This window comes from Chlamydotis macqueenii, chromosome 3 (genome assembly GCF_036417535.1).
Source record: "Chlamydotis macqueenii isolate bChlMac1 chromosome 3, bChlMac1.mat, whole genome shotgun sequence".
Classification (NCBI taxonomy): domain Eukaryota; kingdom Metazoa; phylum Chordata; class Aves; order Otidiformes; family Otididae; genus Chlamydotis; species Chlamydotis macqueenii.
The window spans coordinates 104,424,243-104,452,075 of record NC_141558.1 but is presented as its reverse complement, the minus strand read 5'-3'; the positions used below and the strand labels follow the sequence as shown (position 1 = coordinate 104,452,075).

The following is a 27,833-nucleotide window of genomic DNA, read 5'->3' as shown; positions in this document are numbered from 1 at the left end:
TTACATTATTAAAAGTCTTTATTTAGGTTTGGTCAGTACAGGTAAGATAATATCGGAGTCACAGAGCAATATGCATAAACAGGATACAACAGTTCTTAAAAACTGAGTAACTATGCACACAATTCATAAACATTCGGTCACCTAAGGAGAAAATGCACAGATGTATGGTGGAAAAAACTGTAATTAACACTGAAACTACTAAGGACTCCTTCAGTAAGTCCATCTTTTAGTGATAAAACTACTGTACTGGGCAAACTTGGCAGTCATAAACCCACAGCTATTATGACAAATCTTGAAGGTGGTGTAAGTATAACAGTATGAGTAAGAATGCCCTTACACAGCACAGGTTCTAGATATACACAGATTTGTACAGACATTGTTTATGTTATACTTTATGGAAATAATTTCCATTTCAACTTCACATTAACTCATATAAAAATAACTTGAGCTACACAAACGTCCTTTTAGCAACATTCAACATAATTAACTGTTAAAATTTCCAAAGTGGCAGAGGTATTGAAGCAAAAAGAAACCCACAAAAAGGCAAAATTGTGACAAGTATGCACTAATTTAAACGGCTTCTGGACAGTATCCTCTCCCAATTTAAATGACACTGTATAAAAATGCTGCAGAAAAATGTTACAAAACTGAACCCTGCACATTTACACTGGAGTCCAAACCATTCTGGACATGACGAGAACCCACAGTTCTGTTACCTTTCATGCTCACTGTTTTCTCCTCTTGAGGATCATGATTGGAGTCTGTGTCATTTGAGTGGTGAGTGAGAGAGTTTTCACTGCCAGTGGGAGAGTCTACACTTTCATACCCAGTACTGAGTTGGTTTATGTAGCTACCACCTCCTCTACCAGTTCTATCTTCAGAGTGGTTGGACAGCTTATTACCATTCCCTGGAGAAGCCGGGAAGTCATCTTCCGTTCCGCTACCCTCCCTATAAAATCCAGGCCCAGACGTCCGCTGATGGGAGGAGCTACCATTGCTTGGTCCGTTTGCCAGGCGGCTGCAGTCTTTCCCCACAGCCTCTCCCTGGTCTGTAGGCTCAGAAGATGGAGTCCTGCTGGTACCTGGGTTGGAGGCCTGGGACTGCTGCTGCTGGTACTGCGCCAACTGCTGGCGAGTCTCCTTCAACTGCTGCTGAAGAACTAGAATGGTACTCTGCATACCCTCTACCTCCTCATCAAGCTGGATGATGAAGTCATTCAGTTCTATATAAAGAAAACACATTTATTGCAAATACTTAATAGCCCATATATAGCTTGAATCTCAGACAAAAAATATTAAAATTCTGTAACTGAACATTTTACGCTGAAATTTTTCAGCCATCAAGTATGCACTGGTTTTGATACTCTGCCTCTGAAGGAGGAAATGCTTAACTACAACACATACTTTTTATACTGCTACTCCGAATATATGAGAAGAAATTCATTTCTGGGCAAGAAAGGAGGGTATCTGGAAAAGAGCTCAATTCCAACAACTAGTATTTTGCCAGTAGATCCTCCTGTATCTACTTTGACTCAAGTTCAAAACCTTAGCAGAAATACTGCAAAAGTGACCATGAACCACATCTGTATATAATAGATCTGAATAACTACAAAAGCCTGTGTTCAGTGACAAAAAAAGATTTTAGTCACATTTCAAGGAAGTTTCAGCTCTTACTGTTTTTAACTCTTTAAATCCTGTTTAACAGGACACTAAAAGAAAGACTTTCTTGCCAACAAAACTGTTACCTAATTCCACAGGGTGTTTTAGTACTTATGTACCAAGAAAAAGGATTTTACAATTAAGACTGCATTTTGGACCAAAACAAATTTGACCTGAAAACAGTAAAAGAAACACTAACTCCTTTAGTCTTCAGTTCAACTGCACCACTGATATGACAAAGCAAATAAAATGTAAACTGCTTATTATTGTAAAATTTCATGAAGTGTTCTTGCTGCTATAGAAAAAAAATAATTAGGAAAACTGCTATTGCAAGCTTATTATCATCTTCATGCATACGGGTAAGAAGCAATAGGGGCTACAAACATCTCCACTCTGGAGCTTACTTTAGTATACTGCACTTGAGCAGAAATCTTTAAAGAATGCCCACGTTTGCTTCAATTACGAACTCGATAAATTTAGATGAAGTGCACTATCCAAATAGTAGTTAAGAAGCAAAACGGTAACTATTCCAACAACATGTGATTACAGAAATAATAATTTACCTTAAGAATTCTAGTTATTATTTATTACTTTATACTGCTGCTTTCTCAAAAAGGGGAGGGGGAATCTATCCTTAAAAATACAGGATATGTCAGCCTTGGGTAACACCAAATCAAGTCTATGCTACCTTAGAGACTTCAGCTGTAAATGAAAAACACATCCAGGTTATGTGACGTCTAAATAGCTCACATCCCAAGACTTACTGTAATAATCAGATAAAGCTACTATGTAACATTCTACGAAAAACTTACTGATTCTATGCAGAACTCTCAACTGAAGATTTTGCAAATTTGCATTTTCCCCTCCATTTAAATTACATGAGGTCAGAGTTTATATGTAGTTTGAATTTATGTTTACAATGCTGTAAAATTTGGACCATGAACACAATCATGAAATATTTTAGTTTCTCTGAGTTACTTAAGCAAAGAAAAATATATTTTCTTATTCTTAGGCATTGTTAAAAAGTTGATTTTAAAAAAATTAAAATGAGTCAGTTAAAAAGAAGCATTCCGTTCTCAGTGCACGCTTAGCTTCATGCAACGTTAACAGCTTTCATCTTACCAATTCACCAACGTGTGCAGTCTAAACATTCCCTATACAGACCTACAGTACAAAATCTGGCAATTTCACATTCAAATACTGCATTACTGGAGCTGCAAATCCCACCAGTCCCCCAAAGTTAAGTTTGCTTTTATATATATATATATATATCTTTTTTTAAATAAATTAAGGCTACCAGTGAAGACTTACAATTGCCATATTTTACTCAGTATTGCCCTTTCATTCTGGCATAGGTGGTTTCACAGTGTGCGTATCGGAAATTAAACTAGCAGAAGTGCAAGGCAACTTCTATTTTCTTAAAAAAATCCCTTACCATCCTGACTGCTTTTAAGTTCCTCACTATATTTCTTCTGTAAAGCCAACTCTGCCTCAAGCTGTGCAATACGTCCTTGGGACAGCTGCCTTCCAAGCTCTTGATTCTCCTGGATAAGCATTCGACACTTCGCCATTAACTTTTTGCCTGTTTGGCTGCAAAGGAAAGAGCCATCTATCACAAAATGAATACAAAACCTTCAGTAATCTTCCTCAATGACAATTACAGACAAAAAGGAGATGCAATTTCTGCATGTCACAATTCATAGAATATTATGCCTCAACATAATTGTCATAGCAGAAAGTCTCCCTATAGTTACCACATGCCGTTCCAATGCCAGTTGATCTTCTGTCGCTGTCCCATAAAGTGGAAGACAAGTTTTATTACTGCAAATATGAATAAACACATTGTTCTTTTTTTGATACCAACATCTGGATTATCAGTATGCACAAACTTGCATGTGCTAATTCTCAATGTAGTTAAATATTTGATTAAAGATGTGCCTTGTAATTCAAAAGATGAAGTGCTGCATAAAAATTACACATATAAACCAAATTACAAACAAAAACCTTCTTCATTTATTGTACTCATAAAATTTAATAATTAAATCTGGGTGAAGAGAAGAAAGTTGCTTGGGGGGAAATATTAAATCCCATGTTCATTTTTCAAAGTGACATCAAATTTTCTTTAAGAAGCTTAGCTATTCTTTTAAATGCTGTGTAGGTACTCTTTTTTAAAAAATTAGATGTCCATTTTTCAACTCAATTCATGTATTTAACAGTAACGTACACAGCCTGTTTCATTATTTCTATAGTCAGCTTTCCCTAAGCACATCTTGCATTGTGAGGGGAAAGTAAAACATAGTTAAACACTAGCAAGAAATTAAGAAAGGAGTATATTATTAATCTACTTTTAGAACAACAGGATTCAGATCATGAGTAATGATCATTAGGATGTATAGTTTCTGAAAGAAATGGGAAACAGGCAGGAAAAAATTTTGAACTGACCAGATTTTCTTTACTAAATGGGTAACATCACATCTTTAATCGTCATGATAAAAATTGCACTGTAAAGCATTATAGGAAGTAGTATGCAAATTAATATATAGGCAATACAGCTAACTCCATAAAAGAAAAATTAAAGTCCTTTAAGACTCTTGGTCTGCCAAAGTCAAGATAAGTGACTCAAGACTGAGACGTCATTCCAGAAGTAAGAATGGTTCTCCTTTTAATAGGCTCAGCAACATAATGAAGCTGTCCTCTTTTCTACAGAAGTGTAAGCTCTGCCAAAAAAACCCACCCCAAACTTGAACAGGTTTATTGTGAATTCAATGGCAGGACTTGCATTACTTTTCAAGACCAAGAAGGTCATATAATTTTTTCCCTGTTTGCTTTTAAACAAGTGATGAAGAGCCAAAGAAATTTTGAGGATTAAAAAAGTAGAACAGGAAATTTCTGCTACAATTCACAGCCATGGTTCTCTCCTGCAACCAAAATACCCAACCGAAAGAATTGAAAATAATTAATTTCCTTATCAACTACCTTTTAAGCATTCAAGCCTTAGACAACTTTTAAGTTCTGTCAACTCTGCCCCATTTAATATTTTCCGACTGACTCTCCCAAATCTTTCAGATGGGCTGCTCCAGAAGGAATCTGGCTGTGTAAAGTCCTGGAAGCCTGAAAGTCTGCTAAAGGCAGCAACCTGTTTTCTTTCTTGACGTGATGTCCAATGCCAGGTCCTTGAAGTTTAAATTGTGCTGACCTAACACAGTCCAAGTCGCACATTTAAGATGCAAGCTTCCTTAGAGATGTTCATTCTGTGTAAAGCAGGACCACTTTGGAGATAACCAATATGACATATCCCAAAAGTTATTAGGCAGACATGCAATGATTCTTAGCCATTTGCAAATTCTTGTTACTGTTTTCATCATCACTACAAGTTGAAGAAGTTCACAGTGCTTAAGTCATTTAATGCTTTTCTCTTCACAAAACAATGTCAACTGTAGAATTAGCAAGTACCAGTTACCTTGGACTTGGGACAATTTTAGAATCCCATTAATTTCTTCATGTTAACTTCTGCCAAAATGTAAAAATATTTATTACCTGTATAGAAATTTGCATAATTACCTATAATGCCATTTCTTCCCATCATTTTTTTTTCCAGATGTTCTGAACTAGTACAGCACCAAGTAACCTCCTCTTGCAATTTACAAAAAAGACAACACATGCAAGAATTTAAAATCCAGTAACTATTAAAATAATTCATATTAGCTGTAAAACTAAGTTTGGCATTGTTTTCACAAATCCTCTTGAACATACATGTAACAAAACCTGTAAGAATATAAGTGGTTAAATTTCAGAAGACTAGTGTTTGTTGTACTAGGCTTACTGCAAATCATGTATCTACTGATTTTTAATCCAGGTGTATACTCTATGTTTAATGATGGCTGAAGTGGCTTAGCAAAGCCATTCCTTTGATTATATGACCTTTTATTTCTCCCTCCAGACATCAGCGATGATTATGCTGTACACCCTTATCTATGGTTAAGGCCCAGAACTAATACCACTTAGGGTTGCAGTTAGCATGTTACCCTAAGAACACCAGTTACGGATTTGAGTAGGAGCATCATGTCTTTCGAAAATGAGGTCAGATGCCATGAAATAAGAGTAGTTGCATACAAGGATAGACAATTAAAGCAATTAAAAGGGGGGAGGGGAAGCAGAATGTAAAGAGAACGAAAAATCCTATAGATATTTTACATGAGTCAATTTCTTTACCTTTCCAGAAGTAAAAATCAATAAAATCTTAACCCAGTTAATGAAGACAGCCTCAATTATTTACCAGGCAATAACTCAAATTTTCTGTATTTCAGCTACTGCATATATGAATCACACACATTCACATCACTGACTTAAAATTTTATGGTGCATATTAGGGTATGTTTTAGCTACAGAAAGAACATTTTCTTTTGATACTTTTGCTTGAAAGAAAGTGGCAAGTTATTGTCTCTCCTCAGTTGTAAACAAGAAAACCACCAACCTGTATCTAAATGCATTGAGTATTTTTTTTAACTCCAAGTTAAACAAGCAAACTGCACAGCATGCCTCTATCTGCACATTATAGTGAGCTTTACAAAGGGCTTGGTAACACATTAACAATTTATCAATGCAAGTCTTACCTCTGTTTTGATGCTAGATCACTAAAACCTTAGACACCGCTATAGCAAAATCATTCCAGATGTATCGCTTTTTAAAATGTAAAGTTTTTCTGTAGGTTTATCTTTTGCTGTTAAGTCATTACTCATGCAAAAAAAAAATAAATCTGCATAAGTACACTACTCTTCAATCCCATATTAATAATCTGAAGCACGAACAGTTAAGATACTTCCGACTTAAAAATATGTGATGCCATCTTAATAAAAGTCATCAACAGTTAGAATACATCACCTTTTGTGACAGCTGGATGTCTTTTTTTTTTTTTAATTTGAAATTGAATTTTCTAGGATCAGACTGAGTCATAAAATGTTGCCCAACTGTTTTGAAAATCAAAACCTCAGATTACTAAATAGAACTCAAATTGCTAAGGAAAAAATAAACACACAAATGCTATACCAAATCTGCATTTCGCTTTATACACCTCAGACATGCCAGTCCCAACTGTCCCAGATTGCTACTCTTACAAGTAACTTGGGACAATAGAACAGAGGCATCAATAGAGTAGCAGAGGCTCCTTCACTGATTCCACCACGGAAAATGCATGCATTTAAGTTTTTCTGGTTTGTTAAAATACTTTGTTTTCAGTGAACGAGACAATGCAGAAATAACAACCTGTTCAATTCTCGTTCATCCCAGAAGTTTCACAATACAATAGTATAACCAGTATTGTTCCTTGAACTATATATTACAGCTATTTCAAGGCACATTTTATATAGAAGTGCAATACAAAAAAAACCAGGTGTACAAAGAATAAAAACACCCCACCAACACTGAAGACAGTTGCCATTGTGTGCCTTCTGTATTGAGCATTTGAGATCAGTTCTTAGTATAGAAGATCAAGAAATTCTCATTTCTGCATGAAAACATGCAGTGAAATACTTATCACAACCAGTTTTTCTTATACATGCTAGTTGTGATCATATATTGCTTCCAACAGTTTTAAACCTGCAATTAGATAGAATGTACATTTTTGTACAGTCCTACTTTTGAGGCGTCCACAGTATTACCAACCATCCAGGAAACAGTTCATTATTTAGCAACACTGACTTAAGACTCCGTCAAGTGCTAGAGAGCCCAAAGGCTAAACAGTCAAATGTGTATACTACCGCTGTTGTGATATCAAATAGCGCTCTCATGGCTATTCAAAACTGGTTAGCAAGAAAACTCTTTAACGCAAAATTCACCTCATTGAGTTTTGACCCAGCGGTTCAGTGAACAAGCAGGAAGTCCACAGTCTTATTGGCAAAACTGACTTACAGCGTCTCTAAGTCACTAGGCTCAAGGTTAAGAGCGAAGCATATTCCACTTCTACATTTTACGGGAATTTTACATGTTCAATTCATGATTTATAATCTCTAGGTTCTCTCTCCTCCAAACTGTCTGTAGACACAGTGTGCCACAGACTTAAGACTTCTGTTTCTCCCTCTATTTTCTTCAAATAGAACAATTTTGCAAATGTCTACATGTTCTAGAAAAGATTTTTTTTTTTTCGAAGATGGCCATTTCTTCAGAATAGTCCGACGCTGTCAGGCCTCTGAAGCAAAGGGGGAGAAAAAAGCTGAAACACAAGGTTCATCTGGTAAGTTTTACATTAAGCATTACAAGCTGGACAGTATAAGAATGTGGCTTTTGCCTCAAAACGTCTGAGTCTTGGTGTGGAAACGAGTACTTGGCTGTCCCACCATAGCATTCTCGTAGTGGGACTGTCAGGGAAGTCTTGACTGGGGAGTATTTGTTTTGTTTACCTATCAGGCGTAAATTTCCAGGCACTCAGTTCATTTTGGGCTTGTTCCAGTTTGTCTTTAGTCTGTTCCAGTTCACCTTTCATTTTTAGGAAAAACAAGTTGATGGCGGGGTCCACCATTGTTGATCGCAGTTGGGCAACACTAGGCTGCTGGACTTGCTTGAGGTACTGAATCTGATTCTGCATAAAATAAGAAAAAAGACTGTTATTCATACAGCATTAAAAAATTTTAGTCATTTAGATGCAAAAACATAGTTATTCCAAAGACAACATCAAGGAAGCTTGCCTTCTTTCAACACTAACCTGAAAAACGCAGGATAAATCTCACTTTTGCCCACCTGCAAACAATCCCCTTTACCACCACCTGTCAAGCTTAAGCTTTCAAGGCTGACTTTCCCCCACCCCCACCATCTCTGCTTCAAATAGTTTTCTACATGTCAGTTTACTTTGCAAAAGCAATAACTGGAGCATTAGATGCTCCCTCTCTTTTCTATCTGCCTGCCCTCTTTTGGAGGAAGAAAAAGTATGTACAAAGAGTTCTGCTTATAACAGATACCTGATTTCCATGTAACTTCCATGAAAACTATCGTGGAACATTACAGCTAATATTGATGAACAGTATTTTTAAGCTGCTATTAAAAAGTTTTTTACAAACTTCTAAGGTTTTTTGCAAATGCGATAGTAATTTATGATGCAAGTGTGCCTATTTATTATTTAAAAAATAATATAGAAATATTAACATAAGTTAAACAGATTTTGGTTGAATTTGATTGTTTTGCAATAACCACAATGTAAAAAATTCACGATTTTATAATTTATAATCCAGAAGACTTAAAACAGTCAAAATTTCAGAAGGAGTAACTGTGAGGGATTTCTTTTAAATACAGCATTTGTCAAAACTTGTATGTGTTTAAATAGGACTCGGGTTTTTTTTAAAGTTTCCTATACTTTAATCCCATCACAACAGACAATCTTAAAATGTACGTGTTTAGAATCCAGCTAATCACTAAAATCACATCAACCAGAGTGTTTATTCTTAAATTCAATTTATTATACTCCCTGTATTACACACTTCCTCATCAGCAAGAGGTAAATAAAATTACATGAGATGAAAAAAAGAAGCATTAATTGAAAGTCAAGGGGTTTGCCACCTGTTGCACTCACAATCTCGCAACCAGACTTGATAGCAAGAGTTGCAATGACAAACTGTACAAGGCATCACCAGCAAAATGGAGGGAAAGAGTCTCCCTCCACACTATGCTTTACTTGAGACAAGCAGCACAGTCAAAAAGCACTGTCAGTTCAACCATTTTCCTGTACATACAGTTACTCTGTTACGGGGTCTTTACAGAGCAGTGGTGAAGAGAAAGTGTAAGTATAAATATTCTATTTACCTTAAAAATGTGCCATAGTGACCTCAATCACTTCTTGATTCAGGACAACATGTTTTAATTTACATATTGTTAATTAGAAACAATTCTTGGATTTTATTTCAAATAAGATATTTCAAATATTTCCACTGACTCCACATTAATTTGATACTATAAAAATAAAAATATTTAGCTATTTTAAAAAATGGAAATAAACATACTTTAAGTTTTAAATAGATAAACTTTTATGTGCACAGAATAATAAACATAAAGGGAACAAAGCACTGCATAAAAATATTTTAAAGAAATAAAGCACTCAAGAACCCACCTACAAACACTACTCAAAAAAAGGAAGTCCAAATTAAGATTACTGTAACATTTCTTGGATGGCATTTTACCCCCATGGGTCCTTTAATGAATGCACAAAATGTTGCTCACTGAACAAAGATCTATTTAATTTCTTTTTATTGATGTATCTTTTCTATCCACTCAACTTTGATGCTTGTACTACTGGAAGTATTTCAACAACCTGCAATTCTTTGTGAGGGCTAGCACTAGCAGAGTGTGAAACAGCTAGTTTAACAGATGTCTGCACACATACAGACGCTCCAGCTGGCAACATATTCCAGGAACGTAATTATGCTACAGTAACGCGGTTCCCACTCTACTTTTAGACAGGCATCCTTGAGGGGAAAAAAAAAAAGATTATGTTCCTTGTCCTACCTAGGCCCTCCCTCTTCTACTGCCAGCCTCAGAACTGTAACAGATTCCTTAGATCAGCTATGCAGATCAGAACTGCTGCCACCTGCTCCTCACTAATGCCAGAAATGCACTAAAACACTCAAGAGGACCCAGCTGATTCTGTCCAATGTCAGTTATTTAACAGTCTCCTTCAGGTATCTCTAGCTCATGCCCCTAGGCCAAGCAGAGAGCACTTGCATAGGCTCCACATAACACCTCAACTGTCATTCTTAAAACTGTAGTGTAGAAACAATCTACTCAAGCTGAACAATCCTTGCTCATTCCTTCCCCAAACTTAAAGACCATTTATTCCTCCAGTTTTTCCAACTCAAATTTTCTCCATCCCTCCACAAGTGCTTTCTCCAATTTTAACTCCAGAGCTTTCACTTGTCAGGGTTTTTATCCACCCAGACCTAGCAATCTCACCCCAAAATGACCCATTCCCAAAGCAAACCCATACCTTTTAATCCTTCTGCCTACATCCTTATTCCATCCATCTTCCTACTTAACCAGTCCAAGCCTCCCATTCTTGCTCCCTCTAACCACTCTGGTACGTGTCTCTTCCCATTGATACTCCAGGTGGTAAGCGGTGAGGAGCAGAAGTGTTTGCCTGCAGTCAGGACCAACTTCAGGCTAGAGCTGAATATACAGGAATAGTCATGTCCAATGCCAGACCCAGGACATGCCCACTCTAACACCTGAAAAGCCTACTGGCTGCTCACGTTCGCAAACACGAAAGCACATGCTAGCTGGTACTGACAAATAGGGATGAATTTTCAGAGTAAAAGCCTGGTATCAGCTTTCCCTCTGCTCATATCCAAGGCAGAAGAACACTGAAAGTAGTCTATTTAAAGGACATCAGACTGTGTGGGGTTTTGTTTCAGTGGATTTTTTTTTTAAGACAGATAATAAAATTTTCAATCCCTTTGCTTCTCACATATTCTTGGAAAGATATCCAAAAAGTACAAACCCTCTGACACAAAGAATTTAAAAAAACAGTACAGAGGTGCTTAACAGAAAATGTAAGCTAAATAAGTACAACTATATATTCTTCTTACAAGGTAGGAGTAGAAGGAGGGAAGAAACTGCATAATGAAGAAAAAAAAAACACAACACAGATGTCATCTAAACCACAAGTAGGTTATTAAGAGTAATCATTATCTAGGTACTATAGTCCAACTGCACCCACAGGAAGCTTCCACCCATAAACATCTGTTCCATGGAAAACCTATTTGAGTAGCACATATTTCCAAATGCCTGTTCACTTACTGACCTACAGCAGCCATGCACTAGCTTGGGAGGGAGCAAAGGCGTTTCCCTGAAGTAACAATAACTTCATCAGCACCTTTGCCAGAAATAAACCTTTGTGTAGAAACAGTAGTCAATACCTTACCTGCACTTCCTTAGCAGCAGCAGCAACCTCTTTTAGGGAGTTATTCCTGACAGGAGAAAGGTAGCTCAAGGCTGCTGCTGACAGTAAGGCACATGAGGTATTAAACATCTAAACTTCAATCTAACCCTTTAGTTAGCCACCCTAAACTATGCAGGGTAAGTCTGGAACACCAGTCAGACTCTCAGTAAGCTCCTAGCTCAAAAGAAACCCATGTATTCTGCTGTTAGACTCAGCACTGAGCACGAGAGAATGGAGCTATGCACTCAACTACAACCAGTACTGAAACAGAATTGGGACAACGATTCCGCTACTGCTACTCTGACACGCGCACCTACACCTGCAAGATGACTTGTATAAGCTGAGGTAGGTTTTGTTGTGTTTTATAAGAAGAGTACCAATTAAAACAGTAACTTAGACAAAATCTATCATACGTTATTTTAAAACAGAGCTAGTACATTTTACCCAACAGGGTGTTTTACACATCACTAATCAGAAAACTCATTAATGACTTTGTCAACTACCAACCATTTGAATATGGTCTGGTATTTTTAAGTTTTTATCCATTTAAATTTGAACGTGACCTGAATGTGGTAAGTATAAAACATGATTTTTTTTTTTTAGTATTTATTGTTTCAGCTATATGCTCAGAAGTTCAAAAGAAAAAAAAACTTATTACTGCTGTTCCTCTTAGCAGAATTTATCAGTAAAACTAACAAGAGAAGTAGGACCAATAGAGTAGTCTTACTACTAGGGAAGTGTGGTGGTATAGCACCAGAACAAATCTTTATTAGCATCCTGGCCTGCATTAGGAGGAGTGCTGCCAGCAGGTCGAGGGAAGTGATCCTTCCTCTCCCCCAGGCACTGTTGAGACATCCGGAGTACTGGGTCCAGTTCTGGGCTCCCCAGTACAAGAGAGACATGGACATATCAGGGTGAGGCAAATGACGGGTCACAAAAACGGTTATGGGGCTGACACACAAGCAGAGGCTGAGAGTGCTAGGGCTGTTCAGCCTGGAGAAGAGAAAGCTCGGGGGATCTTATCAATGTGCATAAACATCTGATGGGCAGAGTAAAGAAGGTGGAGACAGGCTCTTCTCAGTTGTGCCCACTGAAAGCACAGAAGGCAATGAGCACAAATTGAAACACAGGAAATTCCACTTAAACAGAAGGAAATGCTTTTTGCTGTGATGGTGGTTGAACACTGGCACAGGTCACCTAGAGAGGTTCTAGAGTCTCCACTCTAGGAAATGCTCAAAACCCAGCTGCACACAGTCCTTAGTAACCTGGTCCAGATGACCCTGCTCTGAGCAGGCAGGCTGGACTAGACAAACTGCAAGTCCCTTCCAACCTCAACAATTCTGTGATTTGTTTTTTTTGCAATAGCAAAGTAAGCTTCATCTCCTCTTTTTTTTTTTTTTGTCTTCATACCAGTGCTTACTACTAAACTGAAGTCATCTCATGGTCTTAAGAGCAGTGAAAATAATGTGTATAGAGTTAAGTGTCACACTACTATACCTGATAGCTCTGAAAATCTATAGGACAAAAGAAAGGAAGACTAGAAGAAAATAACAGAGGAAAGCTACAACGGTAGTGATTAGTTCTGCACCGAGCTTGTATGTTTGGTAAGAGAAGTTCTCAGGAGCATATTACAGAAACTAGCAGTAAGAGCCTCTTTACAATCTTCTCTCAGTAACTGCCAAACTAAAGCAGCAGGCAAAAATTAAGTTAAGCAGGTAATCAAAAAAAAAAAAAAACCAGAAGTCGTAGAACATAGTTTCAAGAAGCCAAAACTAAACACAGAATAAAAAGTCACAGAAAACCCAGAGATAAAGGAGAGAAACAAAAAGACCAGCAAAAAAGGTATTCAAGACAAAGAACATTAGAAACCCCAAGTAGATCTGCAAAATATCAAAAGAATTCCCTCTGAAGAAGTCAGTAGCTCTCTCCCCTACCCAGCCAAACAGACACAGAAGCTTACAAATATCTTGTTATCCAAATCCAACATAAGTATCAGCCCAAAACCTCCTAAATGAAACCCAGTAAACTTATCCTTACGTTTCAATTTGTTTCTGCATCCAATCATAGTCAGAAGTAATATTTTTTTCTAAATACGCATAGTTGACAAATGCTAGAAGAAAGTAAGCATGGCTCATGCAAGAATTAGCTTCGTTCTGAAGTAGAGATCCTTCCAAGCACAACTACTGCTGAAAATCAATTGAAATAATATTGAAAGAGCAAGCTTCAAGAAATGATCTAATTCAGTGAAAGTTTAAGTGCCTTGCCATTTCTTTACGCACAGAAAATGTGATGTTATAGATATATTAAAAACATAGCACATGGGTACTGGCTCAAAAGCTAATATTCCTGCAACAGTCTGAACACACTTATCCTCTCTAAATACTTACAGTACACTCTTGCATCTCCTGTTCCTTAGTTGCCAGCCTCATCACCAGAATATTTTCTCTTCGGGCAGACTCTTGCTGTTGCTGTTTCAACTTCTCTTCAGATTCTCTCAGTCCCGTCACATCATTAGCTAATAGAAGTAATAACACACAAAAGTGCATTTTATAGCACCCTCTCATGAACAGTTTTTAAAGACAGCTAAAAGAATCTAAAAACCAAATTCATGAACAGCAAAAGAGTAACAAAAAAGCACTACTATAATAAACCTATAATAAGCATAAATAAGGCAAATGAAAATATCAGTAAGTATTAGAAAAGCTCGACAACAGTCAGCTTTAAATATATCTTTCTGATCCTTCCTTCCTTCAGATTTACTAAACTTCTGAAAATGTTTCCATGTTTATATAGAAAATAACTTTTAAACTGCTTGCTTAATCGACTACTATTACTGCTTGCAGTCTGAAACTCAGGAAGTTGGAACTATCCTGGTATCTATTAGAAATATTGAGGATGGGGTGGAGGAGAGAAGTCAACACTCTGGCAAAAAACGATCTGCAGTTTGTAAAACAATGCCATTTGTGGTCAATCTTCAAACTGGTCTCAACACTCTGAGTTAAACAGTAAGACATTTGAGAACTTCAGAAATGGCAGTTCAGTCACAACTAGAATTCTTCTGATTCCTGAACATTTACAAAAGTGTATATATGAAACATGAGAGGGCAACATATGCAAGCAGCCTGATACAAACAGTATACATTCACTCTGCTACTTGTCACGTATAAAATGATGGAAAGTTGGAATAATTAAGATTTTTATTTTTTCTAATTACTTGAGAATGATCAGCTGTAGATGTAAACTAAGAACATCACAAATTGCTTCAGGACAATTATTTCTAAATAATTCCTTGCAGATAACTCAGTAATACTGATTACTACAGCCCATATTAGAGTATTTATCTATATTAGGACAGTGAGATTAGAATGAGATCAACTGCTTATATTTGCTACATTTCAGTCTCTCCAAAACTCAAACATTATGGGATGGCAGCAGAAGAGGGACTTAACAGAGAAAAGCGAGAGGACAGCCATTTGGACTGACAGAAGAATACTCTTCAAACTCAGGGGTACTAAGTTTCCAAGAATTTAGACTGAAAAGGTGAGGGGAAAACAGGAAAGAGCCCATCTCCAGCTGCCAATGCAATTTTTAAGTGACTTAGGACTGGCGATTTAATCACTCCCAGAATGTATCCAGCTTTTCCCATTTGACAGTAGGATGTTTTTCCCATATTCTCTTTTGAAAGACTGAAGTACAGATCAAGTTTTGAAGACCACATAAGACTGACAATCATACAGTTAACTTGTCTAATCAGATCAAACATTACTTGGGGACTCACTGTAGGCCTTTACCTCTACCAACTATTGCCCATCCCATGTGGTTTACAACCCTGTGAAACTACTGACGGTACAAACATTCACGGAGTATTTTGGTGGAGGACAGAATTTCCTTTCAAACGGAAAGCTCCTGAAAATAAACCTATTTGTGGGGTTATGTTTTGAGCCTTTTTCCCCCCAGCAGTCTGAGTGCAGATGGTCCTACAGATGCAAAAAAACACTTTTTAGATGCTGTGTAACATCTGCAACGGAAAGTAAGTGGCCAAGAAAGTTGTGAAAGGCTGAAAGTTTATACCAGAAAAAAACAGGATTTTTTTCCTGACAAATAACTGACTTGGAGATTATTATCTCTTACTTGTACCCACACTAGAAAGCACAGACATTACTTGAACACTCTGCTTAACACAAACATTCAGGTAACTCGTACCATTTTGAAACTTGGCTAACTTACAATTAAGGTCTGTGTACTTGCCCTCCAGAGCTTGCACGTATGCTTCATACTGTTTCCACCTATTGCAGAGACAAAGAGAAAAAAAAGAATTTTCTGAAGCTCAGTTTACTAAATCAAGGCATCTCATTGCTAAAGTTTCAGAGCATACATTCATATCATAGACAGAAAGCATAAAGAGGGAATTACACAATTGCATAAAAGACAATTCCACTTTTAAAAACGAGGCTTTTAATCATGAAAATAGTTAAATCCACTTTGCATCTCAAAAGGATAAAACCGTAATACAAAGACAACATTAAGTCTGTGACCAACTGAACAGCAAGAAAAGCACCAGCGTATTACAATACACTAGAACTGGCAGTCTAGGTTAAGTAGTAATACCAGCACAAAGTAAGACCACACTCTGATTATATTCATCAACCAGAAGTCAAACAGTTTAATAACTCCTTGAAGGCATGTTATTTAAACAATTCATCCACAGTCAGAAAAACTCGCACTTAAAAACAGCACTGCATTTGATACAAACCATCAAACCAGTAGCAAATAAAGTCTGCAGCAAAGCTCAGCACGACATGCATTACCAAGAAAGTTCTCAGGATGGTGTTTTGGGGGGTTTCTGTTTGTTTTTAAAGAAGTACTTTGCTCCTATGTGTCTCCCTCATGATGACATAATTCCACATTACAAAACAAATTCATCTAATAGCTTACCACTACAGAAGGGAAAGGTTTCTGTTCCATCCTCCCAACTACCCTTTCCCATCGTAACTCATCATAATTGCTCTATTTTAACTCCCTAACCTACAACACCACTATCTCAATCAAAACTGTAAAATCTAACTCCAGATCATTTTTGACTGTTTAGTGAATTCAAACAGCTTGTTAAAGGGTCTAAAAAGCATCAGATCTATAACAGCAAGTAAGATCACATCACTGGGCAAAGTAAAAGTAAGCCCAAGATCTCCTTCTATCAGCAACAAAATTCTGCATTCTCTTCAGCTGAACATGAAATTAACACTAACTCTGTAGAAAAGAGCAGTTGTATTTCCACTTAAGCCTTAAACCTATCTCTCTGCTCTAAAAAGAACATTGTTAGAAATAAAAGTTTCACCATTTGACCACTAAAACTTCTACACTAGTTCAGGAGATTTCAATCCCCCAAAAGTATAGAATCATAGAATGGTTTGGGTTGGAAGGGACCTTCAAAGGCCATCTAGTCCAACCCCCCTGCAAGGAGCATGGACATCTCCAACCTGATCAGGTTGCTAAGAGCCTCATCCAACCTGGCCTTGAACGTTTCCAGGGATGGGGCATCAACCACCTCTCTGAGCAACCTGTTCCAGTGTTCTACCACTCTCACCGTAAAAATCTTTTTCCTAACATCCAATCTAAATCTACCTCCCTCTACTTTAAAACCATTACCCCTAGTCCTGTCACAACAGGCCCTACTGAAGAGTCTCTCCCCATCTTTCCTGTAGGCCCCCTTGAGGTACTGGAAGACCACTATAAGGTCTCCCCAGAGCCTCCTCTTCTCCAGGCTGAACAGCCCCAACTCTCTCAGCCTGTCCTCATAGGAGAGGTGCTCCAGCCCTCTTATCAGTAAAACTGAAACAGTCTACTAAATAGCAAACCTGGAAATAAATAGTCTAATTTTTACATGAAAGAATTACATGAAATAAAAAATTGGTTTTCAAGTACAGCTGCAGAATTACTTGACTTCTAAATTACATCTCACAGCCTGAAAACAGTTAAGTCTACCAAAATCATGACGCCCATCCCAGTAATAGGAGCTCTAGAAAGAGGAAGTGAACTGAAGACCTGAAACACAAGTTAAGTAGACATGATAGACCACCACTATGGGAAGGGAAAAAAAAAAAAACACCAAATGCAAACACCACCACAAACCAAACCAACCAACCATATAGCCCATGGTCACAAAGAATATCAGAGATAATACTTCCAAAGTCACCTCTCAACAACTGCTAGTATTTAAGAACTGAATTACCGGAAAAGAAAACAGAGCGCGCTAGGCCATGCCATGGATTTTTCAAGTCATGTGCCTGCCACTTGTTCTAGAAACATGACTCTTCAGATACAATGTTTTGTCAAAAACCTGCTGAACACTGTTGCAGTTCATCTTCAAGCAAGTTTACCAAATTGTACAGAATAAACTTGTGATCACCACACTGACACAGTCAAGAGAGAACTCTTCAATAATTAGCCATCAGTTTTAAAACTTGAACTTTTTCTACCACAGTAGCTTTACTTTCGCACACATGCACTGTCTCAATTTTGCTACAACTACAGAAGATTTTGGAAGCAATCTCCTCTTCTAGTAATTGAGCTAGTTTTCACCTCACTTCAAGTAAACCAGAAAACTAGCAACCACAGAGACAAAAATCAGAAGCAGGTTTATTTCATGCAATTAGATTTAAAAGAAAAAAAAAAATCATTAAAATAGACAATCGAATAGACTAAAAGCATCAAAACAAAAAGTGAAACAATGAAAGTTTTAAAACATTCACATGAATAAAGTAGACCATTCTTACAGATAACTTCAGCTCAGGAAAATAAGAAAATATATTGGTAGGCCCTTACTGAATGGGGACTGATTCTTTTTATATCAAATTTGCAGTTGTGATTCTTCATCTGATGTGTACACTTTTTTGCAGTGATCTCACTAATTGAGGACTAACATGTCAAAATATTTACCAAATATATCAACAATACAGTTTCTCAAGAACATTAACGAAATCAACTTAAAAGGAAGAAAAACAAAGATTTCTTAAATATATATATTTTTTTTTTACTATTTTCAGGTATTTTAAAAACAGTCTTGTGATGTCCCTGATAATTTAGTTTTCACTTAACTGTCTATTAACTGACTTAAGACTTTACTATATTTTATAGTTTCTAAGTCTTCTTTTCTAGTAACATTTCTTGCTTGGTGCCTTTAATAATCTATTTTCCTAAATACTGTCTTTCCAGCTTATTTCACTCTGATTGTTCTCCCCTGTTTACAGCAGTAACACAGATCATTAACAGAGGGACTTGAAGTGGAATTCTGATCTTTGAAAATCTGAAGTTACAAAGTTGTAGCTTCTGAAGTCACTTGAAAGAAAAATAAGGAACTATGACAGAATAAAGCGTTTTAAAAAAAAAAAACAAAGGTGCTGAAGATCATTGACAATATTTTCAGTGCTCCAACTCTGAGCATTCTTAATGCTTATCTGTTTAGTCCTCCTCAATTTATTATGTCTACACTTGTAGAGAAGACAGATGATACGACAATCAAACAGGACAAATGTAAAGCTTGTTATTTCTAGGTCTCAAATGAATGGTGTTTGAGTCTGTAACACTATTCTCTAAATGAACAGTTCTCACAGAAAATCTGTTTTTACCTGAACAATGAAAGGGCAGTATTTCCAGATGCACAACTTCGGTCTTATGTTGCACAACTGAATCTCCATGCACAACAGTTTTGCTTCTATACTTTTTCCAGTAATATGGACTCCCAGCTGCTGACATGCAAAGCTGAGGTGAGTCTGCATTCCCATTACATGAATCTCACATGCTAAGTTTTCAGAGCTTGCAAGAGGTGACAAGGACAGCAAATTCGTGGAATGTTGTAACGATGCTTTTGCTCAGTGATGGAATCTCAGCCATGCCATGTTGAAACTAGACAGCGGAAGCTGAGGTGAATCTAACAGTGGATGTAGTATCACCTAGAAATCCCAGCTACCAAGCACAAGTCCAGCACACTTCAAAGGTTTACAGCTGCAAGTTAACAAAAAAAAAAAAAAAAGAGCCACAAAAAAAAAAAAGCAAAAAAGCAAGTATGGTCTGAAGTCTCCATTAGGCCCTACTGCAATCAGGAAACAGAAAACATGAACTCACAGATGTCACCATATTGCCACCATGGTCTTTATTTCAGATCCAGTTAGGAATTTTAACGCAAACTGTATCCAGAAATATTGTAATCCTCTGCATAAAAACATGCAACTACCCCATAAGAGAGCAGAACTCATTAAAGACCTTAGATAAATTATGAAAGTTTCCATATAAACAGCATTCCTAAAAATTACACACTTCAAACATTTTCCAGCTTTCCTCACTTTACAGACTCTTCGGGGAAAAGATTTTTATCCCTAAATACATTCTGAAGTTCAGTAAAAGAGATATGTTGAAAAAAAAAAAAAACAGTAGTGAGACAAAATTTTTTTCCCTCCTCAAATTGTTAGAATTAAAAATTGAAGGGTGCTACTAGCATATCTTCAACTACAGGAGGAAAGCATTCCCCTCTGGCAAGTTTTTTGCCCTACCTGAAGACGATACATCACTTCTACCATGTTTCATCTACATGTAATATCTGCACTAGTTTAAACTTTTTAATAGACATAGGTACAGTCATGTAAAAAAACAGCTTTTGGTTAAACTGTTTAGAATTTGCACATTCTTGCAAAAGATTCTTCAAATAAATCAGTGATTTGTAGGACTTGCTGTGCAGACCTAAAGCCTTTCTTCCCAATATCCAAGAGCTCTCTTCTTCACACATGTAATCTAAGAGATGCTTTGGTTTAGACAAACACGAGAGTTGCCTCAACCTCCTTGCCCCATACAGCACCTTCCATACAGGTACAGCTGTAGGGGACTCAGGTTGCTCATCAATGAACTTGAGTAGGGGGGAAAAAAGACAAAGACTAAAAGCCATTTTTTTCCTCCTATCAGTCTGGCTTCCACTCAATATTGGCTTCTTGATCTGGTAATCTGATGGCTAAATAGGGACAATCTGAAGAGCTTCACTACAGTGCTACTTGGAAAGGCACTGAAGAACAGAGATGGAGCTGTACACAGAACTAGGAAGACAGTGCTGAATCCGATTTACATGTGAGGGGTCGCTTCCAGTCTCAAGATCTGGAAGGTAACTAACCTACATAATGCTGCTCAGTTAATCTCCTTCATTATCTAAAAATATTACGCAGACTTTAAGACTCCACAGCCTCAAAATACCTTCACAAATACCACTATTCTTCTCAGAGCATCCATTTTTTTTATACTGAGCTTTAGGGTTCATTTTTTCCAAAAATAAATGCTAAGTACTTAGGGGATAGAGCACACACAGCATCACACCTAAGCCATTTAAAAAGTGACTCGCTGTAACTCCATGCTGATTGAAGTTTAACAAGAGCACTGTATTTCCTCAGACCTGCTTGCATAAATCAGGGTGCTTCAGTGTTTTACAGACGAATGTCTAAGCTAAGCAATCAGGGCAATACTGATCAGAATTTTAGCTGTGATCCACAGAGTGCTTTGTTATTGTATTCCTGGCTCTCCTTTCTTCAGAAGCTCTTAGACAAACAAAGTAGCTACTGCATTAAAGACAGAAGGGGAAAGATGAAGGAGATCAGACCACAGCAACAAGACAAGTAGAAGCTCCCAAGAGGCTAGACCAAAAGGCTTCTTGTTGATCCTGTTCACTGTAGTCAACAGAAGTTAAAACGGGCAAATCTAAATTATGTACTTCATGGAAAAGAACAGTGAAATTGGGATTCACAGCACAGGAACTAAAAAAAAGAATTAATATTTCCTACATACGTATTTTACCAGTGCAATTGTACAATGATGATGATGCATTATCTAAAAGATCAAAAGCAGATGACACGTGTCTGTATCTTAGACAGCATTTGCCTCACCAAAGCATGGACCAAAAAAATGCACTCTAAAACTTAATGCAATAGCAGTCAACACGTGGTTTTCTATGCCTGAAAGTATTAGAGACGCCTTTGATTAAAATGAGATATATGTAAGTGTTATATTTTATTCCAATCTACAAAGCCAGCAGTTAGTGTAGTAATTGCTAGTTTTATGTGAAATCGTAATTAAAGGTGAACTTACTATAAATCCATTAAATATGCACCCCATTCAAAGAAAAAACAACAGCATTCATAGGACTGCTTAACGCAAACAAATAAAATGGACGTGGCTAAAACGGCACTTAAGTTTCCACTTCTGGGTATAACGGACAGTTATTCTCCTTAAATAAATGCAGTGATCATTTTGAGAGCAGAAGTTGCTTTGTCTATACACTAGGAAGATTCAACAGCAATACAGCTGTCATTAGCAAATTCCCTCCTGTCTCTGCATTAACACAGTTCAGCTGCTGACATACTTTACCTCATGGGCATATTCCATCACATTCTCACTTAAATGTCTACAGGAAAAGATCTCTTCTATGGTGGCAACTAATCACTGCAAGTTACAGAAACTGATTACAGCTGGAAGCCTTTTTTTTTGTTTTCACACTACCAATCAGAAACCAAGTGGCACAGAATCTATGTTTTGATACTTCGAAAGGAATTTCATAGCTGGCAGAAAGGGCACAGCTTTATGGACTTTGGAATTCACTATTTCCAAGGCTAATATTGAATACAGAAACTTTTAATAAAAGGTTCACAAGGCCTAAACTACGTAACAAAGAAATATTTTCAGCTACTGTTTGAATACATTATCATTTATTACCCCAAAAGAAGAGATACTCAGAGGAAGCCAGAAGCAAGTTTTAAACATATGGAGCCAGACCATGTTAACTTCCCTGGAAAGAACTGTCATCCCAGAAGTGGCTGGCAGGATAGCCTGCCCAGAAGAGGGAGTAGTTGATCATAAAGTGTTGCACTTGTGTCTTCATATTTCTACACAGTTTAGTCTTTGTTCTATGAAATAGCAATATTTAACTTGAAAGACCCTAACAACACCAATAACTTAACAGTCTACAAAAAGTCAAGACCTGAAGTTTACCAAAAATGCACAGAGAAATTACTCCAGCAGATAAACAGATGACCCACAGATGCCTAGTTTAGTTAGCTCCTTGTTTATAAATCAGGAAATTCAGGTATACAGATACAAGTAGGCTAGGTCAGTTTCTTTAACCAGGTGGTCTGCATAACAGGATTGCCTAGTATTTTTTCCACAGTGACACTTAGCTTTCTAAAAGGTGAAAAAGATGGACAGGCTGCTCTTCATGCAAGTTCTAGGCAATGAAAAATTCCTTTTAACATTTTACTGTTAATATCTGAACATGCTAAGACGACGACTGTGCAGACTAAGAAAACTTAAAACTTACTGTAGGAGTAAGGAATTGACATTTTTCTTATGTTTAAAAATAACTTGCTATCTAACAAGAAATGTAAGCAACCGTATCTCCTAAAGTTACAAGCACAGAAAAAAAACTCCTACCAAATATTGTTCAGGATTTTATCTCTTTAAAAAAAAAGTGTTTGCTCCCAAACTATATACAAATATTTGAGACAAGATGAGAACTTTACAGGAGAGATATATTATGAAAAGGATAAAACAGGTTTTGAGAACAAAGATGTTAAAACCAGTGGAAGAGGGAGGTCATACATCTTCCAGTAAAAATTCGTTAAAATGTTGAGATGGAAAAACTGCTTTTTACTTTACCTTAGGATGAGCTCGTCTCTAGGTAAAACCTTAAAATCTGCTTCACTAAGGCGAACCTATGGAGCAAAAGGAGAAGTACAAATTATCAAGCTGTCATGATTATGAGCAGGCAAGGGGGGCGTCACAAGTATTTTTAAACATACCTTCTTTGGGAGAGGTTCTTCATTCGTCATTGTGAACTCTAAAGGGGAAGGGGAAAAAAAGGTATTTTATTTAGTTTAGTTACCAGTGTGCACGAAATACTACACAAGCCTGAAACTTGTATTTCTAGTCTTAATTTTTTTTTTTTTATTTGTAATACAGACTACTACCGGTTCCACACAATGCAGAGCCAGAGTACCAAATAACACTATGACAACTTTGCTGCTGTAATTTAGATACAAAGTCAACAGATGCACTTTTTCTAAAAGTTAACCAAAACATTCTTTATGTGTTTGAAAAACCTATCAGTAATCAATTATTCCTACATAATCAAGTAAAACCACCCAACTTTGTCCATATTTGTTTAGACCAAACCGAAATTTCACCTGTGTCTATTATCTATTTAACATTGTATTTTACTAGGTAGAGAATAGTCAGGATCTGAGGAAAGCATTTTACACTACTACTTCAGTACCTCTTTGGAATAAAAGTAAATAATTTGTGAACATTACCACTAACATCTGAGTTATGTCAAAATAACATGTTCTTCCAAGTACTTATTCTCTTCCTTTGAAGATTCTGATAAACAGGAAGTATTAAGCAGTTGTTTTAAGACTCTTGTGAATATGTTTAGGAAAAGTAAGATGTCAAATAAATGCCTTGGATACAATCTCAAATTCAATTCCTCTCATGTGTATGTAGCATAATAGGATTGCATTGTGCTAGGTTAAATATTCATATTTTCTTGAGTTACAGGAGATGCTTCCCTACCTCAAAAGGGTAACAGGGCAGTATTTTCTACAACTATGACTACATCAAAAAAAATTGAGCCCACAAAGATTACAAGCACACAAGTAACAATGAATGCAAGGTTGACTAGCAGCATGCATCTTTGCAATATGCTTTCCAATAGAAAAGTTGCATCTAATATTAAAATTCTGCTAGCTTGTAAAGTTGTGATGTATGTATTCCAGGGACAGGATGTGTCAGCTCCTTGGTTGTTAAAACTTAGCGTCACAAAAACAATGCTCTTAAGTAGTTAAAAGACTATCCTCTCAAAAAAACCTTTTACAGACTTAAGTATTTTCACAACACCACTCAATTAACTAATTTAACTTTTCCAAATCCTAAGACAGACAAATCCTAAAATTGTTTGTGAATAAGATAAATACACGCCAAATGAACTAGAGCCTCTTCAGTCTATACTAACCATTGACAAACACAAAGCACTCCACCAAACAAGGCCCTGGTTTAAAAAAAAAAAAAAAAATTAAGAACACCACAATCCCCCTCCCAGGAAGAAAAAAAAAAAACCACACCACATAAAACCCCCTACCAAGTACAGCACACAACACAGCAAAACAACTTCTAAGCCTCTCATAAAATAAAAATTGATGTTAGAACCCAGGTAAAGATTTACAAAAGCATTCAGCAGAAGCATCTCACTGATGAATGGCAGTTTCCTGTTCCTAGTCTTAGTAACACACAGGCACTTAAGTGCTTCCCTCGACTAAGAAGTCCTCCTACCTCCTTCCCTCTTGCAAACAAGAAGCTACTCAAAGCATTTTGTTTTAACTTCTGGATGTAGCTCTTTATTGTGAGACCAAAACCACCCCTTAAATATATCCAGGCATAAAAGGCTATAGGTACAAACTGCTAGGGCCCAACTCAGTCATCCAAAATACCACAGAATAACTTAGATCACAGGGGGAATGCTCATGACACCTGCATTTAGATTGCCTACATCTCCCACTGCAATTTTACTGAAGATTTTTAGAATCTTTTAACTCCTTCAGTGTTTCAAAGTAGTTTTGAAGATCTCAGTAAAATTTAAGTCCTTAACAGAGAAACATGCTTTTCAGCTGTCCCACAGAACGACAACTAACACTGATTAAATTGTGCACAAATTATGTCGTCACTATTTGCATGTTCCTCAGAAAAGTACGAGAAGCGTACAAATATCAAAACAGGTGAGTTTCTCTGAAGACTTGGCTTGTGAACCCTGCAGCAGCACACAACGATTATAAACACTTGACTGCTGCCACAATCACGACTGAAAGAAATCAAAGGCTGATGCTCCACCTATAGGTTGTCTACCTTGGATCTCCTGACCTCACGCAAGGTTCCAGCACTCAGTTATCTGCAACAGCACCAGATGTGGCTACTCTAACCTCGATGCCCAGCACACCACCGTTTACAAAGTCATCTCTTGCTTTCAGCCAAGAGCAGGAAAGTGCTGAAGACTGAGGTTACAAGCCACTGCATTACAGAAGTTACTGTCTTACTGTTACCTATCACCACTTGTAGTGACAGAACCATACACTAAAAAAAACCCGCACACTAGCTAAAAATACTCTCCAGGTTATTTTGGAAAAGCTACATTGATCACATACACAGATAAAACACTAGCACTCTTTCTGTATCTGTGAACTTCCCCTCACTACTCCCATGCTACAGCTTTTTTAGCACCTACAGTAACTTACCAAAAGCTTACTAATTTATTACCGCTATCTATTTTTACCATTTTGCTCAGGGTTTTTCAGAACTTCAAGAGCATCTGACTACATCAGTTGTCACCACGTGCCTTAGCTTTCCGTTCGTTAACAGGTAAATTTGTATGCTACAGCCAATAACGTTGCAACCGAAATGTTCATTCTTTTAATTTAACACAGTAACTTTTCAAGAAAGGTGCAGTAAGAGGTGCTTCTCATCACTTAGCTCTCCTTTAAAAAAGACGGTATCTCCTATACATTAGAAATATTTTGCAAGAGCACAATGAAGTGCTATTTTCTATGACAAAAAGAATCAACAAAACCAACATCCCTGTACAACTGACTGGAATTACTATAATTGTATTTTGCAATTTATATATGAACAGCTTAACTGTACTATGAAACTAAGCAGTTTCATGATTTGGGGGAAACAACAGCTTCTACATGCCACTTCTTCTGCATATCTGCTCCTGGCAACAAGCAATATAATACCGTACTCCGTACTTAAAATAACATTGTCACAGGCACTGATGGAATTTTTATGTAATCTCATCAAGCTTTAGGCTTTTATGGCAATTTAAACATGAAGAGAATTGAAACGGGGAAAGTGCATTTTAATTTTGGGAACTCCAGTAGAACTCTAGCCTGTACACCTTTTACTACCATCTCTAGAAAGCATAGGATTTAAGGATTTTAAGAAAAACCTAAGAAACAAAGCAATTAAATAACATCAAGTATGTTGCTTTACGAGTTACACCTGAAGCAAATGCCAGTTATTTTAACGATATGAAAAAAAGTTCTGTGGGGAAAACCCCAGCAGAGGCTCCGGGCTTCCCAATACATGCAAAAAAGCTTCAGAATAACAGTCTGACTGGGCAGACATCGCACTCGCCTCAGCAACCGCGGTTTGAAGCGCCGTCCCGCACCCCTCCCCGCCACTCGACGGCGAGGCCCCGCCTTCTGCGCGGAAACCCCGCCGGCTGCGGGCCGCTGACCGGCCGGCTCGCCGCAGACCTTTGACAGACCCCGCCACCGCCACCCCCCTCCAAGCCCAGGCACTGCCCGCCCCGCCGGGCCGCCCCCGTTCGTCGGAAGAGAACAACGCGTCTCCCGCGCCCGGGAGGGCGGGGGGGGGGGAGCCGACGGCGGTGTCCGCCGTGCCCGGGCGTGGCGGTTGCCGAAGGCTGGGGGAGGAGGATCCCAGCGGAGCAGCCAGGCCGGGCTCGGGGCCTCGCACAAAATGGCTCTAAGTGCTTCCGCTCCTCCCCCCGCTGGAGATGAGGGATGGAGCCGGAGCCGCCGCCGCCGCCGGGGGGGGGGGGTTGGCGCCCCGGGACCGCGAGGTGCGCGGTCCCGCCCGCGGGCCCCGCCACCTCCCGCAACGGAAGAAGACGCCGGTAGCAGGGAGGGGGTGCAGGGAGGCGCGCTCGCACGGCCACTCACCTCCCGCCCGCGGTGCGGAGGCCTCGCTCTCCCAGCACACCAGTTGCCTGGGCCGCACCCGTCACATCGAGGGCGAAACGCCGCCACCACTCCCGCCTGCCGCCACCTCTGCGCTCGCCACTGGCTCTACCGGGACCGCCGCTCCGGAACCGGGGGTCGCCGTCGTCGCTGCCGAGTCCTTTTCTCCCCCACCCCCAGGCCGGGCTCCCTTGCGCGCGCGCCACTCCCGCCCGCTCTTTATTTGCGGATTCTCTGCGCTACAAAATGGCGCCCAAGGAGGAAATGAGCGCCCGGCCGCCCCACCCACGGGCCGCCCCCCATGTTAGAGGGAGGGGGGGGGGGGAAGCTGCGTGCGCAGCCAACGCGGGGCGGCGGGAAGCGCCGCAGTATGGTAGAGCCGTACGGTGTGGGAGGTTACGGCCCCAGCCCGCCCGCGGGGCTGCCGCTGGGGAACTCGCCTCTCGCCCGCAGAAAGGCGGTGCCGGGGCACCCCCGCCTTG

The 27,833-nt window shown here is 38.5% G+C and overlaps 1 protein-coding gene across 1 annotated transcript; it reads right to left on the bottom strand.

The window, feature by feature from the left end:
• WTAP (WT1 associated protein) lies at positions 1-27,726 on the bottom strand. Its single transcript, XM_086743729.1, has 8 exons — positions 27,334-27,726; positions 23,401-23,438; positions 23,258-23,313; positions 15,803-15,861; positions 13,963-14,090; positions 8,055-8,233; positions 3,095-3,249; positions 1-1,223 (listed from the first exon to the last, which is right to left on the bottom strand). The coding sequence occupies exons 2-8, from the start codon at positions 23,428-23,430 to the stop codon at positions 640-642; spliced, it is 1,191 nt and encodes a 396-aa protein (XP_086599855.1). The 5' UTR covers positions 23,431-23,438; positions 27,334-27,726; the 3' UTR covers positions 1-639.
• Positions 27,727-27,833: the final 107 nt, after the last annotated feature.

Excerpts from the sequence above, each read along its gene's own strand:
- WTAP (XM_086743729.1), bottom strand. The coding sequence starts at position 23,430 with ATGACGAATGAAGAACCTCTCCCAAAGAAG. Across the intron at positions 23,314-23,400 it reads AAGAACCTCTCCCAAAGAAG|GTTCGCCTTAGTGAAGCAGA; the intron begins GTATGTTTAAAA and ends TTTGCTCCATAG. Across the intron at positions 8,234-13,962 it reads AGGAGATGCAAGAGTGTACT|AATCAGATTCAGTACCTCAA; the intron begins GTAAGTATTTAG and ends TATTTTATGCAG.